This window comes from Pieris rapae, chromosome 3, assembly GCF_905147795.1.
Source record: "Pieris rapae chromosome 3, ilPieRapa1.1, whole genome shotgun sequence".
NCBI classification, from domain to species: Eukaryota; Metazoa; Arthropoda; class Insecta; order Lepidoptera; family Pieridae; genus Pieris; species Pieris rapae.
In genome coordinates, this window is record NC_059511.1 from 11445704 (window position 1) to 11468479 (window position 22776).

At 32.7% G+C, this 22776-nt stretch overlaps 3 protein-coding genes across 5 annotated transcripts; 1 reads left to right on the top strand and 2 right to left on the bottom strand.

Moving 5' to 3' along the window:
• The first annotated feature begins 870 nt into the window (after window positions 1-870).
• On the top strand, window positions 871-12209 carry LOC110997671 (organic cation transporter protein). Of its 2 annotated transcripts, none has more exons than XM_022265927.2 (11): window positions 871-1320; window positions 4833-4877; window positions 5014-5180; window positions 6316-6493; window positions 8533-8633; window positions 8884-9032; window positions 9393-9547; window positions 9663-9836; window positions 10335-10641; window positions 10987-11168; window positions 11551-12209. In XM_022265927.2, the coding sequence occupies exons 1-11, from the start codon at window positions 1234-1236 to the stop codon at window positions 11734-11736; spliced, it is 1731 nt and encodes a 576-aa protein (XP_022121619.2). In that variant the 5' UTR covers window positions 871-1233; the 3' UTR covers window positions 11737-12209. The 2 variants fall into 2 exon arrangements, with proteins under 2 accessions (XP_022121619.2, XP_022121618.2); XM_022265926.2 differs by having other exon boundaries at window positions 1237-1523.
• Window positions 10959-19281, bottom strand: LOC110997673 (organic cation transporter protein). Its single transcript, XM_022265928.2, has 8 exons — window positions 19080-19281; window positions 18778-19009; window positions 18455-18710; window positions 17987-18315; window positions 17311-17605; window positions 16635-16816; window positions 14321-14504; window positions 10959-11121 (listed from the first exon to the last, which is right to left on the bottom strand). The coding sequence occupies exons 1-7, from the start codon at window positions 19265-19267 to the stop codon at window positions 14355-14357; spliced, it is 1632 nt and encodes a 543-aa protein (XP_022121620.2). The 5' UTR covers window positions 19268-19281; the 3' UTR covers window positions 10959-11121; window positions 14321-14354.
• Window positions 19209-22771, bottom strand: LOC110997675 (solute carrier family 22 member 4-like). Of its 2 annotated transcripts, XM_022265933.2 has the most exons (8): window positions 22601-22771; window positions 22369-22489; window positions 21584-21824; window positions 21249-21504; window positions 20491-20810; window positions 20101-20395; window positions 19849-20030; window positions 19209-19753 (listed from the first exon to the last, which is right to left on the bottom strand). In XM_022265933.2, the coding sequence occupies exons 2-8, from the start codon at window positions 22422-22424 to the stop codon at window positions 19619-19621; spliced, it is 1485 nt and encodes a 494-aa protein (XP_022121625.2). In that variant the 5' UTR covers window positions 22425-22489; window positions 22601-22771; the 3' UTR covers window positions 19209-19618. The 2 variants fall into 2 exon arrangements, with proteins under 2 accessions (XP_022121625.2, XP_022121624.2); XM_022265932.2 differs by lacking the exon at window positions 22601-22771 and having other exon boundaries at window positions 22369-22594.
• Between the last annotated feature and the right edge of the window lie 5 nt (window positions 22772-22776).

The following is a 22776-nucleotide window of genomic DNA, read 5'->3' on the forward strand; positions in this document are numbered from 1 at the left end:
TTATACGTTATGATTACATTGTTAAATCCTATAAAATATATGTTTCTCTTGTTGTACAAAATGTCGTATATTAATATAAAACTGCCTTGAGTTAGTTAAAATTTTAATGTTTAAAATATATCTATTTAATTGTTTATTATATTTACGATTAGTAATACCATAATGCTTACTTTGCATATTACCGCAACGGCCAGTGAATTAAAGGAAAAGGATATTATTATAAGGAGTTGTATTTAACGCAGGATATTTCTCTGCCTATCAAACTAACGACCCAGTATTATATAAGGTGACTAGCTGACCTGGCAAACGTCGTTTTGCCATGTATATCATTTATAATATAAAGTAGGAGGTGATCGTAGAGGGTTGAAAATTTTGGGTTGTATGCATTTTTTAAACATGTTGATACAATTGATAGATAAATAAAAATTTATCAAAAATTTAAAAAAATATTTAGGGATGGACTACCCTTAACATTTAGGGGAATGAAAAATAGATGTTGTCCGATTTTCAGACATACCCAATATGCATACAAAATTTCATGAGAATCGGTCAAGCCGTTTCGGAGGAGTTTAACCACAAACACCGCGACACAAGAATTTTATATATAAGATTGAATTTGGCCAACCGTTAACTAACTTATTATTTGTATTATTTGAATATCAAGTGTGTTAAATGTTACATGAAATTACTTAGTATAAGAAAAAAATAAATTTGCTAATTAATGACAAAACCTGTGTCTAATTGATAAAAACTCTAGCATTAAGCTTTTCTTTAAATTATACTCAAATAAGTTATATGTGAAGGATAATGTATTGCTTTATAATTAAGCGATTAGAGGTTTAGAGTTTTCGCTGGATAATAAAATTATTTTTTCATTAAATTCAATTTAGACAAGAAAAAACCCTGAAATATCTACGAAAAGTAACATAAACGGACCACTTAATATATGCATTGAACAAGCTGAAAGCGGAAACTATATAAAAAAACTACACTCGTATCTACTTGATAAAATCTGGAGAAAACTGTCAAGTGAATAAAAAGCTCTTGGTATTTTTCATACAAATTCGATGGTAAGTAATTAAGAGAGATTTAAAACATTTATCTGAATTTCTATTTGATTGATAAAATTAAAAAATAGGTTCCAAAAAATTTGTGGCTAACCTTAAAGGTAAGAAAACTTTATCCATATCTGATAAATAATACAATAATCGTTTCCATAATAATGTAAAAATAATGCTGTATATAAACATTAGACGAAGGGCTACGAGTCATAATGAAATCAGTTTGTGTACAAGCGACCTAAGTAGTACACAATCAGAAGTAGGTATATAGTATTTTCCGAACGAGAATATCGCATTTATTGTCAGTGCGGAGAGCGTGCAAACGCACAGACTTTTTCCAAATCCGGTCATGTATGATTAAATAACACATTTTTTCAATATATTTTAATTTCTGTGTCTTGTGAAAAAATAATGTGCATTTTACACATGTGATTTGTTATAATTATGTTATATTATTCTTAGGTGAGTAAAATATATTTAAGATATTAAAAATATTTACATATTTTGGAACCACTCAATTTGGTTGACAATATATATTTACTAAATTCAATGTAATGTAGGTAATAATATATACTAATAGAGAAATGACTTAAGGTTATAATTAAATTAATAAGTTATATATAAAATCTAAGATTTTTTGTACAAGATCCATATTTTTTGTAATGTAAATGTTTCCATTATAAAATTAATTTTATTTTATGTATAAGTGTAATCTTAATTGTAGTATCGCATAGTACTATATTATAACCATTAGAGAAAAGAAGAGGTTTTTTAACGATTACAAAGAAGTTGTCGGCGCAGTGAGAGCTACTATTTTTAGCTACGAACGGGTAATAGCTTCGATAATGCTATCACTTTAAACACTTCCTTATCTTCGCACAACACTGTTATGAATTAGTAAAGGATGGTAGTGTTATAATAAAATGGTCGTTGTTCGATTCCACCTAGTAGAGTACAGTAGATATTTTCACTCTCAAAAATAATTTATAATGTAAAGAATAAAACTAAAATAACGGGATAAAAGAGAACAAATAAATATTCTCATAATGAATAATTTTTATCTAAGACATATAACTTCTAAAGGTCGTCTAAGAACATAATTATATTATCTCTTAATATATTCAAGTTCTCGACATTATTTAGTCAATTTTCTTTTTTATATGTAAAATCAAACCAAATTAAGAATTTTAATTTACTTGGATCAATAAAATTTACGATGTATTTACTTTTAGTAAAAGTAATTTTCATTTAAATTATATAATATTATTACTTTGCTGCTTAGATTATTTGAAATTCTTCGTCTTTTCGTTCGTTGAATTAACACGTCTTACATCAATTACAATTGTTTTGTTTTGGCAAAACAAATACAACAGAAGCATTCGACACGTGCAAAAATTACACATCTAAATAAACAATGACGCTAATTTATTGTGAATATATTACTACAACAATAGTTTCATAAAAAAAATTAATTCAATAGTGACTATCACTTTCTAAGAAACTAAGTAACATGTGTGTTGTGGAGGACTGGTCTATATATTATAAAAACAAGTAAAATTTGTACAATTTCAAATGAAGTCAGATTTTTTAATGTAAATTAACGTATCTACTTTGTCTAAATAATCAAGATTAGCATATATTTTTATTAGTATATATCATCCTAATGAAAATAAAGGAGTTCATCATCGTTCAGCCATAAAAGCATTGAGTTTCATTTGCTTCAGGTTTAATATATTTATAATATTGTCCCAAAACATCGCCGGTATTTTTTTCATTTATTGGATTTATATAATAATGAATAAAAAATTATACCACTTTTTAAAATCGAACACTATTTCATTTCTAGCAAAATCAGTAATATATTGCTTACTACTAAAGTAACATACGGAGACAACAAATCAAATAATACAAATTACTAAAACGTATTATTAAAATTAAGATTTATTATAGTAATGCATCGTAAAAACATTTTCTCGTAAGCGATAACGTACCTTATTACTAGTTTCTAATTAATTTTTATTCTTTTCCAAACGTTTTATGATGAAATAAACACATTAACCACGAATTTATGAAAATAATATACTACTATACTATAATTCTATACATTTTTCTGTAGTTCTGCTAAGTAGTGACGTTAGGGTTAGTGTATATAAAAATTTCATATATAAAAGATATATATGTATGTATCTGTCAAGTCAAGTCAAATCACAACAAGTCCTTTCTCTCACTTGTAGGTGTTAAAACGTATCCGAAAAACTATTAAAGTAGAACTGTTTTAATGGTACAATCCATTATATGTTTAATAAACTATCATAACGAATAATTGAACGAGTAGTCCTTTTAATCGGACTAAGGATAAAGGGCTTCACGATTCATTGGTAGCATGTAATGGTAAATATCTAAATAATATATTTGAACTATATGTATACATACATTTAATCGCATACGTACAATCACAGAGGTATCGTCCAAGAGACAATGTCAAGGGCGTTCACGCACGCTGAGCTATTTTGGATATCTTCCAACACGCTTTGTTTACAGACTAAATTTACTGACACACAAACAAGCAAAACAAAGCAGACCCTTTAGTAAAAGCATCGCGATATGAAGAAGTTTTTAGTCAGTTTCAGTCGAGAATCTCTTGTATCAAAATCATAAGTATGTGATTAAAATTCTATTTTGACGACTAACTTATAGGATTTCTTTTGGCTTGGGGTTTTGTTAGAATATTATTTAGTTATAAATAAATAATATATGTGTTAAATAATTCCACTCCTCTTTGATCCAGTTTCAAGTAGAAAAGGGTTGTTAGGATATATTAAAAGGAACAAGTGTTCAACGAACAATGCTGTTTATGAAAATCGACTCTCACCGACAAAACATTTGTACAATAACCGGAATTAGACGAAATATCAATGTATTAATTTTGTGTAATTGGAATATAGCTATGTGCTTTTTTAATTGTAATTTAAATAGAAAGCTCGTTGTAATAATAAGTTGTTTTTTTTACTGTTTTTATTATCTCTTCTAAACCTACATTATAAAAAATACTCGATGTGATATACGATAAATATCAACGATGTGGTTTAATTTATCTACCTATACTGCTCTGGGTATTTTTTTATTTTAAGTGGCAATTGTGTTTTGCTTAAGCTTATAAGCTAAACATTTATGTTACACGGAAGAATACTTTGGAATATAATAACTAAATCTAACTAAATAATCTAAGCCATAAAGTTAGAGTCGCTGAAGCGTGGCAGATGTTAGCAACAACTATCAATGTATTATTATTTCGTAGCATAATTATTTATAAGAACTCATGTATGACATGCAACTTTATACAGAACGAAGAATTTTTTCAGCAAAACAATGTTAATATGTTTGAGACTTTTTAATAACTAAATAAATTATTAAGAAAATATTCTGGAAACTGTTTTAATAAAGTATTAAAGTATACCAAAAATAAGCAAATTAAGGCAAGCAATGTTATTGCAGTTAACAATGGTTAGCGTAAGAGTTACGTGATCACTATTGCACGGGTCCTCCGACCACGTAATGTAACTCTACTCTTCATAAACCACTCTAAGCGTAGCTATATTTCTACGGGAAATATCAAATGTTCCAATGCCGTAACATGACGACCAATTGATACCTGCTCCGATAAATATATAGATGTTTCCTTTACTGGTTAAAACTATGCACACTATTAAATTCTATTATCAACATAAAAATGCTACTTAATGTGTAATAAGTAACATTATTTTTTTACAGATATCATGCAACGGGTGTGCTAGGAAAGTTTGGAGTCAAGACAAGGTACAAATGTTAAAATACTATTTATAATGTATTTATTTTACTTTAAGCCTATCATAGGAAAAAGTTCATCCTCAGTTGAAGTATCACGGAAATTATATAAACGAGAGAGCATAATGCGTATAATAAAACATTCCAGATGGTGGAACAAGGTGTAGAAGGCTTCAATTTGGATGGAATTCTTAGTGAGCTCGGAAGCTTTGGAAAATATCAGCTGCTGCTTCTACTACTCCTAGGTTTCCGAGACTCCTTCCTTAACATGTGTAACTTTAACTATGTCTTCACAGCTGCCGATGAACCATTCAGGTAAAAAAGTTAATTAGAATCCAGCAAAGATTTGATATTTGAATATGACGATATAAAATAAATTAAGAAAATCCTTAACAAATAAAAATTATTGCCTGAAATGAATTTACATAAAATATGTTCTCACAATTTATTGTCAATTCAGTGGGTTTTAATGTTAAGCGAATTATATTACGTCATTTCACAATTTATGATGATCCTACATCAGAATAAGTAATTGAACAAAGCACTTTCGTCATAATAAAAATGTTATATGGACACAGGATTTTGTTTTTATCAATAGTAAATTAATGTGATAAAATTCATACAAACACAAATGTTTAAAAATGGGGACGAAATGTTTTTGTGGTGGATGTGTAGTAGGTACCCCAAATGGCCAAAAGCATTAAAGTATATTTAATTATATAAATTATTCTTTTAGAAGGTTCAATAAGCGGGGTACTAAGGGCCAAGTTTAAGGAAACAACAAAATCGCTTAGTCATAACCATGGACAGTAGAGCAAAGGTCGCAGACACTTCGGGGCTATCTCTTGTTATTATCACGGCTGTTACACTTTATGATTTATTATTATTTTAGACTCGTGTATCGGTAAACGTGACGATATGTTTTGAATTCTCTCGTTTATGCGAGAGGAATGCGAGAAACGCGTGAAATGTGAAACAAAATATTAAATTTCTAACATAAGAGTAAAATGCAATACGAAAGTATTTATGCAAATTAAACTCCATTTGCTCATATAAATGGTCATTTAATAGGTTTGACGATAAAGATGTAATTATTTAAACTAAGATTACCTACTTATACGACAATTCACTTCTGAAAATAGTCACATGAAACGTTTTAAAATTATTAATAATTTACTAGACTACCGCGGTGGGCCTAGATCTTGAAATTGATAATTATAATTAAAGTCACATTTTTATTATTTACAATAAAGCTTCGTTTCATGACAAAAATCCCTATCATTCACTTTAGTATTTCCTATAGGCATATAAGTGATTATACTTTTATATATTCCTACCCAACCATTCGCTGGGGGTCGAACCCAAGATCCCTGTGTCAATACGCAATAGCATCTCAGTTATGTAAGCTGGTAAGAACATCAATTAATGTTTTATATGAAAAATGTTACAGATGCCTGAAGCCATCCTGCGATACCAATTCAACTGACTCCTGGATTCTATTTCCTTCTAATGACACCTGCTATAAATCCGACAACACATCCTCGAGCTGTTCTTCTGACACATTTGGTCCTAAGGCCATACCCTGTGAAGAAATCATATACGACAAATACGACAGTATAGTTGCTGAGGTAACTTAATCTATTATATTATCTAAATACAAGTGCAACATAGCACAGAAAATAGTCTATTTTACCTATATAAAGCCTTCGTTAAAGTTTACATTAAAAAACATAAACAACAATGTACTCTATTTAGTAAACATAAATATAGTCAAAGTTAAATCTGTCACCCATTTAATTTCCATGTTATCGCAAAAAGACTCAACAAAAATAATAACATACGGATTGTAACCAGACGGTTACAGAGTTCAATAACAAGGTTACTATTATTTGATGCCACACATCATAAACAGCGCTTCGTAATGGATGAAATACAGCTGAAAATATTAGCTACAACATCCTTAAAAATAATTTGTTAGTTAGTAAGTCCAAAGTTTCGGTATCCTACGCTAAGGCATATAGTTAACACTGCTCTCTATCGTTCCTGCACACACGTAAACTATGAGTATGAAACATTAACCTAAAATGGAGGTGGGCCGGACATGTGGCGCGGCTACGTGACAAGAGATGGACGAAAACGGTAACCACATGGGAGGGTCCACAGGGACAAAGAAAGAGAGCCTGTGGCTAGCTGGGAAGACGAAATAAAAAAAAACAGCTGGTCCCGACTGGATCCAAGTAGCCCAATCGAGAGAGGACTGGCTGTCTTTGGAGGAGGGCTTTACCTATAGAGGAGTTTTTACAGAAGAATAATAATTTAAAAGTAGGAAAAACTAACACACTAAATTTAGGATACAAATTTAATTACTAACAAAACTAGCACTAGTATGTACATAAAATTAATTGATTCAACTTCTTATTCTGCTGTAAGAAATAAAAGGCTTTTTCATTTTATTTATTATGATACATTAAATTAATGATTTGTCACATCGCTTTATATTAAGAGGTATATTTAATATAAAGCGATGACACCGCTAGAAGGTTAATAATTCGACTGGTTCGCAAAATTATCACCCTCCTAACTAGACGTCATTACAGTGCCTAAGTGCTGTAAAATAACACAAATTAGGAACTCACATGGGACAGTAATGGCAGAGACGCAGTTTCTTCGGTTTAATGAGCGAATTTCATCGTACGTTGTAATGTTTTCCCATTATTTTTCTTTTAAATGAAGATATCATTACTAAACCTATGTATGATAGAAAAAGCATTTATTTAATAGAGTAGAAGTCGATAGACGTTACGAAAGTTAAGTTTGGTGGCAGTTGTTTGACGGATGTTCAAATATATCTTAAATGAAACACTTTGAGCTGGATGTCAATTGAGCTTTGATCGTTTAAGACGATTTTATTTGTAATAGCTATAATTAACATAAATTTACGACGTCAGTATGACAGTCGAGTCAAGTACTAAATTGATTTAAAAACACCAAAATAATATTCATTCTAACGCGTATACATAAGTACACACACGTGTATTTTTTCAGATCGTTTGCCTCTCGTACTTTTTAGCACATAATCATTTATTTGTATTAATTTAAACTCGTGATTTATTGATCACGATAGACGTTACATAATATTACTAAATACACAACAATAATAAAATAGTGACATAATATCACATTTACAATGATGTCGAAGATGTGAATTGAGATAGTCTAGCTTTATTTTCTTAATATATATAAATCTCCTGTCACGATGTTTGTCCGCGATGGACTCCTAAACTACTTAACCGATTTTAAATTAAATTGGCACACCGTGAGCAGTCTGGTCCAACTTAAGAGATAGGATAGCTTAGATCTTTAATTATAGTCGCAATTTGATTTTATTGCAAATTATTTGTCTATAATTAATCACAATTATCTGTAAACTCCAAAAGATTCTAACAGATGTCGATACTTTTCGACTGGATTGAGTAAGTAAGCAATAGATGGCACTGCTATGGTAAACCGACAAACGTGTCATATTAGCTACAATTCAATATAATTATTACCACGTGTTATTGAGGCTAAAGTATAAATTAAATTTATTTTGTGAAACGAAGGAGAAACGAAGTTCGCGGGGGCAGCTAGTATTGATTAGTATATTAGAGTGTTTCGTAAATTTCAGTTCGACTTGGGATGTCAGCCATGGAAAGCCACACTCATCGGTACTGTACACAACTTGGGGCTTGTCTTTTCATTTGTACTCTCCGGATTCATTTCAGACAGGTGAACACTACAATTATAATTATTGTAATTGCTAGTTAGAGAGTCGTTTTAATTTTGAGAGCAATATGAGACAGAGTGTGTAGTGTGTGTGTGGTAGACCCATTTCAATAAAAAAACTCTACTCTACTCTTACGAACACACGACCTACGGTTAAGAAATGCACGATTTGCCAGTTTGGTAACAAATCAGATTTAGGATCCTATTACAGCACGAGTTAAGGAAAAATTAACATTTACCTAATTATTGTCAGGTATGGACGGAAAGTAATTATCGTCAGTACCCCCCTAATGGTGGGGATCGCCGGTCTACTCAAATCTTTTGCAATGGATTATTGGACTCTTCTTGGTTTAGAATTTCTGGAAACTGCCCTTGGTTATGGCAATGCATCTATGGTTTTATGTAAGTTGTATATATAAGCAACTACGTCTAGATATTTTGAAATTATGAAATTAAAACTGAGAGATCAGAAAAAACGCGTGCGTACTGTTGATATAATTTGTCTCTCGGTTTTTATATTCTAAACATTACACTTTACGTTTAATATCAATTGCCAGCTCTAACAGCTGTCAGTGGATGCCTATTAGCATCAGCATGCGACTCCAAAGTCTCATTTCATCATGATGAAAATGACAAGCTTTCGGCCCAAATATAGACGGTTCTGTGTCAGACACAGAAGCCACCTTCCAATTCAGAAAATTAGATGATAAAGAAAAAAATAGATATATCTAAGGCCTAGTGTACAACATTGGGTTTATTTAGCTCTAGAAGCGGTCAGTCACAAGAGCCGAGTGGTGTATTCCTGCATATCAGACATCTTGGCGTGCCTTGGGGGCGCATTCTTTGGGTTGATTGCATGGAAAGTGCCATATTGGAGACACCTCATGAGAGCCATCTACGCACCACTACTTGTAGTAGTAAGTTACATTTAGTCATCATAATACTGTAGAAAAGAATGAAAAAACGATAATACTTCGATCTGTTTCGTTTTGTAATTATGTTTAAGGGCAAATGGGATATACATATTTTCAGGTGTTTTACATATTTCTGATTGATGAGGGAGTACGATGGCTGCTGGCCCATAACAAGAGGGATGAGGCTGTTCAAGTATTAAATAAAGTAGCCAAAATTAATAATATTACCCTATCAAAAAATGCGCAGGATATGCTATCCAGCATTAGTGAACCGAAAACTGAGCTTAATAAGGTATATTCTTCAGATTTATAAATTAAATTAAAATTATTGTGTAAACAATGACTTGCTTAGTGATAAATAAGAATATTTTTTTTTTTGTTAGAGCAAAGGTCTCTTTGAAATAAACTTCACTGTTTTACACTGCAGTTTTTAAATAAAAATTTAAATTCGAAGTTTCTCAGTCTTCTGTACATCTTAGGCCTGATCAGCGATTAAACAAAATAAGTTAATTTTGGAAATCATAAATTTCATTTTAGTGCAGATCTCTTTAGTCTATAAAATTTTAGTCGTTGGTAGAAAATTTACTACATTTACTACCGACCTCACAAAGAAAGACAAAAGCTGTGAACATTAGAACATTAGACAATTGTATAATGTCATTTGAAAGTTAACAAAATGGTAATAATATTAAATTTTATTTAATTAACTTAAACGCTTGGTTATTAAGTTATACACATAAACTATGCAAATTTGGCTGTCTCGTTAAAAACTTTATATACACATTTACAGATGAAGAGTACCGCCGAAGAAACTCCTAATATTTTCTCTGTTCTCCGGTCAAAAACGATTCTCTTGCGAATGGCACTTATCGCCGCGTGTTTTATCTGCTGTTCTTTCGTATTCAGTGGTGCTATTATCAATTCCGTCAGCATTTCTGGTAGCAAATACTTGAACTTTTCGATCATGATGTTAGTTCAGGTACCGACTAGAATAATCACAGCTCTGACGTTGACAAGGTTCGGAAGAAAGGCGCCGATTTGCGTCGCTTATTGCTTCTGCGCCTTATTTTTTATGGCATCGGCATTTGTGCCTAAATGTAAGTTATGTTTTGGATGTTCATTATGTTGAATACTATAAAATGTATATACCTACACTAAGTTTCTATGAACTATTCCAAATTATCGTTGAGTCGTTAAAATTAGGTTAGAATAGACATAGAATTGACTATCTATAATAGCCTAAGGGCTAAACATCCCACCCAACTACAGTCGAGCTTTTGAATTTTGGATGTACACGAATGTGTTTATGTTTTTATGAGTGGATATACTTGCATACAGGAAGGGAAAACATCGTAAAGAAAAGAACAGTCTACGACTAATGGAAGGATACAACACAGATAAATAAAACAGAATAGATTTGAAAACATTATATGTAATTCCAGCAATATGGTGGGCGTCGGTATTGTTCTATATTGCTGGCAAGATGTGTAGCAGCTACGGAATCTTCTCCGTACAAGTGGTTGCCATGGAGATCTTTCCCACCACCTCCCGTAACTGCCTCACGAACGTTGCTAACACTGTGGGCAGGTTGGGTTCTGTCTTAGCACCGCAGACACCGTTGCTAGTACGTTTTTGTAATACTTTTTTATTATGAGCTCTGGTTTGATGAAACACGATTAGGTTAGAAGAAACTAATTTGTAGTTTGAAGACACTGCCTTTTAAATAAAGCTAATTAATGTCATTAAAAAATGCTTATTAATTAGATAAAGATGTTTTTAAACACTAACTAACGCGCCAGTGCGCGACTGATAATTTTAATCGTCTTGACAGTGTAAGACAAGACGTCACTACTTAATACGACAAGTCAAAGCATAAAGACGTATTTCAGTTTTAGATATAATAATTAATCACTTTATCGGAAAGATAAAACAGATTGTACTCATAAATATAAATGATAATGACACGCTCTAAATTCTTGAATAAATCGGTAATATATCTATTACAGGAAAAAGTAATGCCCGGACTACCGAGCATTGTCTTCGCATTGGCCGCACTAGGCCCAGCTTTTCTGGCACTTCTGCTGCCAGATACAAGTCGTTCCGTTTTACCAGACAAAGTGGCCGATGCTGAAAAACTAGACGCAACTAAAACCGAGGAAGAAGCAACAGAAAGCTTTAAACAGCGGTTATGATCTTTGTAGGGCTTGAGTGACATTGCCTATACGGGTTAACGACATTTACCATGCCTTATAACTCTTCTATCTCGTTCTTTGTACAAAAGTAGCTTCGAAGTAATTTTTTGACTAAGTAAATAAGATTTGTGAAACTGACTGTTGATTATTTTAAGTTGTGATACTATATTTTATATTTGATTGAAATTTATTATTAAAATTTATTTAATTATTTTAATTTCCATGCTTTTGACGCTGATCGCGGTTTATTTTAAGGAAAAAACACCGTTTAAAGTATAAGTTTGTGATACAGAATATTCATAATTAATGAATCATCTAATATTTCACTTTACCAAAAGAATGTCAAAAGTAATATTTTAAAGTGTGTTTAGATTTGTGTTACAACGCATAATATAAATATTCGTAATTTGTGTATTGTAAGGACACGCGTTATAAATCTAAATTAATTGACTAAATAAAGCGATCTCAACCTATGTTCATTGCGTTTTATTTACTTAAGAATCCAATCTAAATCCATAACAGGAATGCAGAATCTTCAAACACGTGTCAAACTTAAATTCCACTGAAATCGGACACTAAAAACAGAGGCTGTTATATATTGAAATTTCACTAAATAATAAAATGATGATAAGATACTATGCGTTTATTATTTATTTACAACATGATATTACTTATCAAGTGCGACACGTTTTTAATTAATAATAGTAAATTATAAAACCAAACCAAATTATTAAGGTAAAGTGTTCGACTAGAAACTAAATAGCTCAGTTAGTTTTACTAACTTCTTCCTTTAAAAAAAATCTGGTGAACAGTAACAGACACGGATTATTTTGGTGGAAAAATAAAGTAGAACCTATAGTTAAATAAGCTTTCAATCTTGCCGGTTGGGTATAAGCAAATTGAAGACAATGGCATTATAGAAAACCAAGCCTCTCGGTACCTTATTTAATCTATGTACCCATGTACTTATAGATACTGATAACTTAACTAAACTAAAAGTCAGATTAACGTGAATCTCACAGAGGATACTACGAGTTTATATCTTGTCTCTGCCAATACCTTCGGCCTCAGAGAGTGTATCAGGCATCTTCGGTGCGGGCACCGGTGTCAGGATGAGCTGATAAAGAGATTAGAGAGTAAGAGCTATGCCACCGAATAGCATTGATAAAATGGCGTGCCGGTAATCTCTGTGGAATATGATAAGATTTTAAGGTAACTTTATATATACGTTAGTTCGCATATAGATTTATCATAAATCCCCTTATCATAAATCCATTTATTATAAATATTTTGGATTACATAAGAATTTTAATTATTTAGATAGTGAAATTGAAACTTGTTATCGTGACTTAATTCGCATAGATTACAAACAATACTCGAGTAAGAGCACTGAAGTCAGCGGTGTGTGATGGATTCTACCTAGAGAATGCTAGTACCGCATGTCTCTGTGGAGTAGAGGTTCATGTGAGATCTAGAACTAAAATGAACAAATAGGAAAAATGTATACCATATATCGAACATAAATCCTGAATACCAACGCTATAACGAGAGAAGAATTCTTCATTCTGGTTATGGAAATAAATGTATAATATTAGGTATGTCATAATGGGATAAATTATTATGTTTTAAGAAGTAAAATTTCAAAAAAATATTACATATGCGTCTTCTCTAAAAAAAAATTTCATGAGAGTTTAATTATTTTTTATCTTTGTTGCTGTTTCGAAAATGACCTTATAATTATTCGTGTCTTTATCAACTTATATAATTCCACTATCATATCACGTATTTTATCATATATCCTATTCAAAAAAATTAATCTTTTGACATAATGATTGGTATTGATACCAGGATTAAGTATCGAAGCTGATAGGTCCAAATTGACCAAATTCACCACACAGGACGTCATCTAAATCAACTCTTTATGTCTTCAGCCTTTACGTATGTGGCGTCTTCTACTTTTAAGTTTTCAAAGTCTGCACTTTCCTTTTATTAACTCCATAAATCAAATATTCAGTTTAGCAGCTGAGTATAAACCAAAAGTTTGTCTCAATCTCACTTCACTATACTATCGACAGATTAGAGAAAAGTACTATTAAAATGATAAAAAAAAATTATCAGAGTGTAGTAATCGCCAGATTCGTGACTTGCATAAATATAATAATAAATTGCTAAAATCTAAGAAGTCTTAACACAAAAGAATTGAGGCCAAGAAGACGAGACTGGATTGTTTTCTGTGGTTGAAACATAAATAATTTCAAACATTTTTTAATAAGATCGATAATATTTTGCAAGAAATATTGTGAAAGTATATTAATGAAGATCAATTAGTGCCTTACATTTTCATATAAATACATATATGCTTTATGAAATGTTTAACGTGGGTAAGTAGAAATCTGCTTTCTATGTATTCTTCTTCTCTTCTATGTATATATCTTATTACTCATATTCATAGTTATCATAAATTACTCATACACATTTAGTACGTATGTACTTAATTTAAGCACAAATTAAAATATTGTTTATATAAAAATAATAAATATTTATTACTAAGCTTAAATTATTTAAAAAATTATAATAATTAGACCTAAACATTTTCTCCATCGTTCCTGCATCCTGCATCACTTCTTTTCCCTTCCAATGGCCTCTGCATCAGCAAGAGTATCAGGCATTTTGGTGCCCAATGTTTCGGGCTGAGTGAGAATCAGTAGACCGGAGAGTATAGCCATGCCACCGAACAACATTGACGGAATGCCGTGCCAATAGTCCATCTGTGATAAAACAGAAAAATAAAATCTTTTATGCGAAACGTTAAAGAAAGTATGACGGGTGGCATCTTTTTAAAAATGAATCTTCTTATTTTTAAGAAACTAATTCAGTCTTATCCCACAATTTTACCTGAAACGTTAGTCCCTTATTCTGTTTAATTGACAAAAGTCCTCACAGCTAATTGGCTATCTACACTTATAATATTATAATGAGGAAAACGTTGTTTGTTTGTTTGTTTGATTGTAATGAATAGGCTCATAAACTACTGGACCTATTTTAAAAATTATTTCACCATTCGAAAGCTACATTATCCACGAGTAATTTAGGCTATATTTAATTTTGAACAAAAATAGGGTTCCGTAAGATATTAGGGTTTTTCGGACACAAGGTGTAAAAAATCAACCAAAAAAGTTACTTATTTTGCGTACCTTGCCTAAACTATTAAAGATAGAACCATAAAATGTTCCAAGTAATTGTATATCTTATAAATATCTACAATAAAGTCCGCGACACACTTTACCTATCTATGTCGAGTGAGGCACAATAACCATTAATTATATGTGCAAGCGAGAACATGGCGGCGAATCACGTGTTGGGTGCAAGAAATTGCAACCCTACAGTAAAGACTTCTAAGGCGATGTCAATGTAATGGAAGATGGTTGCTGCAGCAGCCAGTCACGGGTCTCTTGGTAGAATGCTTACGCGACCCCAAGTTATCCCAACAGTGACGTGATTGGTGGGAGAGGTTTAGTGGGTAGGGCTTTTAGAGCGAGTCCCACACTCTGTGCGGAAATGCATTCCCCTCAATAAAAAAGGGGGTAGCAAGCAAAATGTTCCATGTTGGCATGTACAAAAAGGTAGGCTAGGCATTAAGGAGAAATGAAATTCGCGGAAGCAGCTAGTCATATAATACTAGTGGACGATAAAAACATCAAGAAAATCAGTATCATATTTAAATTGAACTGTTGAGTTACAAGAATCTAAGTCGAGATCTATTTGGGCTATAAACGTTTCCATAACTATCTTGTTACTACTATGATGTGATGATATTACCAGTATGAGACTACCAGTATATGACCATTTTTGAAGTGTTATATAATTACATTTGGGGTCAATTTTTTAATCATGGGTAACCCATCTGTGTACTTTATTATAAGACCCGATTCACCTCCTTTATGCCGTTGATCATATTCGTTTTGAGATTTTTTGATGAATTTGAATGATGTGTTCACCATTCTAAATTTTATGTCAGCTTTTCTTATTTTTAAGTGACCGAGCATGTAAGTTGAGATTGATAAACGGTCTGTCGATATTAAAGTTTATTTTCTAGATTTTGATCTAAATGTATCAAGAATTTATCTGTTATGATTCGATTTGGTATATTTTATTCGGGGTGTTTTCTTACTGGTGTGGTTTAAGATTTCGCTTATTATTCTCTCATCGCCATCAGTGGATCAGAGATTATTATTGGTGGGGGGGGGGGGGAGTGAAATGCGTTTAAGGTGTTAAGGTTTATTTCAAAGGATTGTATTTTGTTTTGGCTACTCAGTCTAGAGGCATCCAATCTAGTAAGTTGTTTCTGACATTTTCGTATGGAATGGTTGTGGTTGAAGTTTTGATACCATTTACTCTATTTTGAGCTCGTATCAGCAAATTGGAATTTTAATGCCGAAGTACTGTTCTGCATGCGTTCTTCCAAGAGTAGAGTGACACATGATATTGCCGATCAGAACTCTTTTATCTTTCGCATGTTAACATTCTGGGTAACTATAGGTACTATTCAGTGGTAGTTGCGTGGTAGGTCCGGTTGCACTGAAGTCTGTGTTCTGAGTTGGAATCGATAAGCACTCATTTTATGCATGTGCGAGCGATGTTATTTAAATTTATATTTTTTTTCAGTATCGATGATAATAGTGTATTAATGAATTTCATAATCCGACAATATGTAATGCTTTAACAATTAGCAATGTTAGATTTACTGATAATGAAATTGACATTCCCCCTGTATTTATTAAAAGTAGCTTATCTACCTTGACTTTTAAACGTTATTTTCAATAAATGAATGGAACTTGGAAAGCTTTCTATGATGTGGAAAAATCTGAATGGTTGTCGTTTGATATAAAAATACTTACAAGTACAGGTGTGAGTGGTGCTGTGATGGACCCTATTCTGCCAATCATCGAGGAGAAAGCCAGTAACGTGTGCCTAAATTCTGTGGGATACAGCTCTGATGTGTAGAGATATAGAGAAGTAAACACCAGCGAGATACCAAATTTACCCGCGAGATACACCACCAGACGGACCACGCTGAGTTCTAGAACATATTTCGAAGTTTAAAATCTAGGAGATAAGCATTTTAGAAATAATTTAGTCATAGTAAACTTAGTTAGTACTAATAGAAATCCCCTTTGACGTTGAGGTAAAACTGATTATTGACTAGAACTTAAGCCAATATTTATATAATTATTTAATAAAAGGTATCAACTTCAATTTACATAACATAAAGTCAATATTTTATAGAGATAAAAGTCTCAATTATTCAATAATACGCGACAATCAATTATTATCAATTTATCACTACATTTAATCGCGTTTTCACGTAATAAATTAACAACAAACAATAATTGTGACCTTGGAATGTTACTTTAATCATTTGGTTAAACCAATTATTAAAATTTATGAAAAAATATATTTCATTAATAAATATGGCCGATTAAGATTCTAATCGAAATCAAAACACACAGACAATTAATTAAATATTGATTAAACTTATGACCGTATTCATTATAATAGCAGTAAATGTCTTGCCTGAGGGAATGAAGACGAAGGCTATATTACACGCAGCGCTGAAAAAGAACCCAGCTGACAGAGTGGGTTTCCGTCCAATCCTGTCCAAAATGAAAACAGCCGTATAGAATCCTGGAATCTCGATGGCAACAGTCAAAATGAAGTTCAGGTAGATTGTGTCAGACAGACTGGTGGAGTTGATAGAGAGACCGTAGTAGACGAAGGTTGTGGTAATCCACCAAACGGGGGTGGTGCAGACTCGGCGTAATAAGATTTTCGACTTAAATATGGTTTTCAGAAGGCCATCCTGGCTTTCCTGGAAATATAAGAGAATAAGTAAACATCTTTATAGCAATCGACCCTTCATGGTAAATGTAAAAAACAAAGATTCAGATTTAATGTTGTAAATTAATCAGTGGGTTTCCTTAGGACGATGCAGTACAGGGGGCAAAGCAATAACTTTAACAATCATATTTTTTTAAACAGGAAAAACTAATACCTACATCTCACACTATCAAAAATCTTGTTAGGACGTGATATTATAAAACTGATAATATTCTATATTATCTTTCAATAATAAATCAATTAGGTCATTGGCAATATGATATTTAATTAAGGTTTAGTTTATTTAAATTAAAGCCCTTATTGAAAATTCAAATATATTATGAATACGCTACGTAATAATATAATGGAGTACCTTCACTGATTCCGCGGTGACTGCGGGCGGCATCAACAGTCCTTGCATGGACTTTTCACTGATCTGTGTCTTGTTCACTCTCGCAATATTTTCCAATACCGTCCTAGCTTCTTCAAACCTTTGCTTTGAGAGAAGCCATCTGATGCTCTCAGACAAAATCCAGTAATAGGAGATAATGAGGAAGCAGGGAATATGGAGGGCCATAATCATGTAGCGCCAAGGCTGAATAAGCCAAGCTACTCCACCCAAAATCACTTGTCCAGTTGCGAACATAGACGTTGCTGTTGCACTCGCCAACACTCTCCATTTGGGCCCAACCAGCTCAGCAGCTGTAACAAGGAATGTTTTATTTTATTGTGAATTTATGGTCTCTGTCAAATAGTTTATTTTACCGGTAGTAATATTAACTTATTACTTATAGTAATAAATCATTCATAACTTTAAATAAATAAATATCAAACTGCTCACCAAAGACATACGCCGAACTGAAGGTACCAGCGCCAAGTGTAGTTTGTAGAATTTGAAGGGCCAAGTACATATTGTAGTTTACTGAAAAAGCTCGTATAAGGCCGATTAATGCCAAATTAAATACACTTATGATCAACGCTACTCTCCGTCCAAATCTATCCGATACATAGCCTGTTATTGGTAATACAAGTAAAGTTCCTACACTATTAAGCGTCCCCGCTAATACTCGCATGAACTCCTGACAACCGAGATCAAACTGAAAAAAAAATGTTTATTATTAAAGTGTAATTATTTTCTATTTAAGTGAAATGAAAACTACTTACATCATAGACAACTGAGTTGTCCCTTGCATAGACAAAGGTATCACATTCAACAGTGACTGACGAGTCGAAGAGTTCTGCGGGACAGTAATCTAAAGAGCTGTTAAGACTAATATTTCTGGGTCGGTAGCGACCGCAGGTGGATGCTGACGTACTCTCGGGCATAGCATTCGTTAACCAATCGGGGTCAAACCGGACTAATTTCGAATCTTCACCGCACTCTGGGACACGACATCTTGAACACAAACGATTTATTAATAATAATTAAACACCAAAACCATTAACTGTTTTAAAGTTCGAGTTACCTGTGAGGGATGGCTGCGGCTGAGAATATGTATTCACTCATAAAAGCGGACATAATAAGCGGAATCGATACAAGGACCATGTAACGAAGCTGAAATGGTCCAAATTGACCCAACTCGTTTACTAAAACATCATCTAAATCTATTCTCTTTATTTCACCAGTTTTTATTTCGTCTCTTGCGTCCTCCATTTTTTTTAAATTTTAAATCGACTCCGCCCGATCTCTGACTCTTTCCGTCCCACACTGAGTACGGTGGTACTGCGGTTGTATCGGCGAGCGGAAAATGATTGCGATTAATTCAAATTAATACTCAAGATACGATGGAAAAATATTGATTAAATCCAGATCTAGATATTTTTTTTAAATTGTCTTGCTGATTGTTTTGACCTTTGTGTGATAATTTTAGAATGATTAAAACACCAGAATTCACTATAATGTTTTCACAACTTTTTATTTTATCATATTAAATAATATGTAACAGCTATAACTTATACGTAATTATAAAATGATATTAATTATTCCTTGAACTGGGTTAATCCATTAAATCGCTTCAGCTTCCTCCAAAGTATCGGGTAGTTTCTTTGAGAATGTTTCTGGCTGCGTTAGGACTAGAAGACCAGATAACGCTCCAAATATGGCAAATATCGTGTGCGGCAGACCATGCCAATAGGCAGTCTGAAAAATAATATGATTAAAAATAATTATAACAGGTTCTATATGCGTTTATGGTGTTCTTTAGTTCACCGTTATGGTTTATAATTAGCACTCACTAGCAGTGGAGTAAGCGGGGCACAAACAGATCCAATTCTGCCAACCATTGATGAAAACCCTAGTAAACTGTGTCTAAACTCGGTAGGGTAGAGCTCTGACGTGTACAGGTAAAGTGAAGCTAGTACTAGCGATATACTAAATTTCCCCGCTAAGTATATAACGAGTCGAAGAATAGATAGCTCTGAAAACACAAACACAAACACCTGGAATTAAATAGATCAATAATTATATAATTTTAGTAATATACTTACCTAATGGTATAAAAATAAAAGCTGAATTGCACGCTGCACTGAAAAAGAAGCCACAGCACAGAGTTTTCCTTCTACCAAATCTATCCAAGGTTAACACTGAACTATAGAATCCCGGTATTTCGATAGCCACAGTAAGGATATAATTTAGATATATTGTGCTGGATAGACTCGTCGAGTTAATCGATAATCCGTAGTATATGAAGGTTGTGGTCATCCACCATATTGGAGTCGTGCACACTCTTCTTAATAGAACACGGGAACGAAAGATACATTTCACGAGGCTTCGTTGTCGGCTCTAAAATATAAAACAGCTAACGATTATGAAATATATAAAGAATTTTAACAAAGTTAACTCTAGCTCTGGTGGCTATAAATAATTTTTTCACATACGTTTTTGATAATTGTGGGAGGATTCAATAAAGCATCCAGGGAGTTAGCACTTATTTCAGCATTGTTAGTCTTTGCTACATTTTCTAGCACATTTCTAGCTTCATCAAACTTCTGCTTAGCTAATAACCAGCGCACGCTTTCGAAAAGAATCCAGTTATATGACAAAAGAAGAAAAACGGGAATGTAAAGGGTGAGGATGAGGGTCCTCCAGGGGCGTACAAGCCAGGCAATTGCTCCCAGCAGTACCTCACCGAGGGCAAATGCTGATGACAACGTGGCAGAGGTAACTACGCGGTACTTGGGACCCACTAGCTCGGCAGCTGTAAGTAAATTAATCTGTTAATAAAATGAAAACCTATGCCAATACAACCTTCTAGGTCTGATTCTCAGATATCTGTATCTGTTTCTCTCTCTTTCTGATCATTTATTTTTTCTTATTAGGAGCATTTCACGTAAAGCAGACACCGAAAAAAAATTGAGGCCGTAGAATTGCGTTTATATTTGGTTCAATAATACCTCTAGTCCGTCACATTTTTTAAGGTGTTTATTTTTCAAGTTACGGCCGAGCGATCTTTTTCTAATAAGCTTTTATTAAATATGCTTTGCTATTCGTATATAATGTTTCTGTTTTCTTTTTTAGTTAGTTAAGTTATTTCAATAACTTTTTTGTTGTAAATCTCTAGAAAATTAACGTCTGTAAATACTAAACACTGACTCTGATATTTATCTATAAAAAAAATATGAAATGAAATACTCACCGAATATATATGCGGAACTCGCTAAACCAGCACCGAGTGTAGTCTCCAGAAGTTGTAGAATTAGAAACATTGTATAATTTACCGAGAAGGCTTTGGCGATGCCAAAAAGAGCCGTGTTTAAGACGCTGAAAAGTAAAGCCATACGTCGGCCGAAATGATCAGAAATGAAGCCAATCAATGGTAGCACAAGGAGTGTTCCGAGACTGCTAAGCGTTCCTGAGAGCGATCTCAGCCATTCTTCACACCCCAAATCGAACTATAAAGAAACAGTTGTATATATATATAACAACAACTTTTTTGCGGCAGGGGTTAAAAAAATCATGAATAATACCAACATCGTACACAACAGAATTGTCTCCTTCATACACAAATCCGTCACATTTTTGAGTACGTGAATGATCGAACATTTCTATAGGGCAATTTAGCATGGAACTGTTATATCCAGGATAGGCAGACACGTATCTCTCGCAACTTGCAAGCTTAGAGTCCTCTTCTCTGACTGGTACCGCGTTTGTTATCCATTCTGGATGGAACACCACACTCTTGTTCCTCTCGCCGCATTCAGGTATACGACATCTGTCAAATGTATGAAAATATTTTACAATACAACTACATTGTTTTTGTATATTCAAAATGAAAGTCAAAACAATTTTAATTCATGATAGTGAAAGCTCTTGTCAGCTAAAAACTATTGCAATTAAGTAGGTTGAATGAAGTTCTTCAAAATGGAGATGTAAATTATTATCAACAATTTAAACAATATTACATTACAAAAATTGTATCAGAAAATAATTTTCTTATACAAAACGTATTAAAATTACATTTTATTACGAATAACAAAGTTCTACTTACGATTAAAATATTTTAATAATTCTAATTATGTTTTACCTGTTAAATAAAAAAAAAATTCTCTTGCGCACCCTACTGGAATATTTTACCTACAACTTATCAATTTTACATAAACATAAAACACTGGAATAGGCAAAAATAACATAATAACTTTCTACATAAGGATTCCAGGATAGCAAGAGAGTGAAAAAATAACCTAACCTAACAATTTTCAAAAGGCATAACTTTCTTCTCAAGAAAGATAAGCCTTTTGAAAACTAAACTAATATACCTGTGTGGTAGTGCGGCTGCTGTGAAGACATAGTCACTGAAGAAGGCAGCTGCCATCAGAGGCAATGCAATGAGGCAGATATATTTGAGCTGGAATCGCCCAAACTGGCCCAGCTCATTCACTAGAACATAGTCTAAATCAACATTATTTTCTTTAGTCTCTGACCTCTCACTTATGTTGACTGCCATGTTTTACTGACGTCTATACTTAATTGTAAGAAAAGATACTGTACCAATTATATTACCCGAACTTAATTTTAATAAAATTATGTACGCTTTTAAGACGTTTACTAGCGTGAGGCTTAAATGTATTTAGATTTATGATCGTGAATATATTTTACGCGACGATGTCTTGGGTATCGTGTTACCAGGTAATATTTCAATTAGTAAGCAACAAACTTATTAAAAT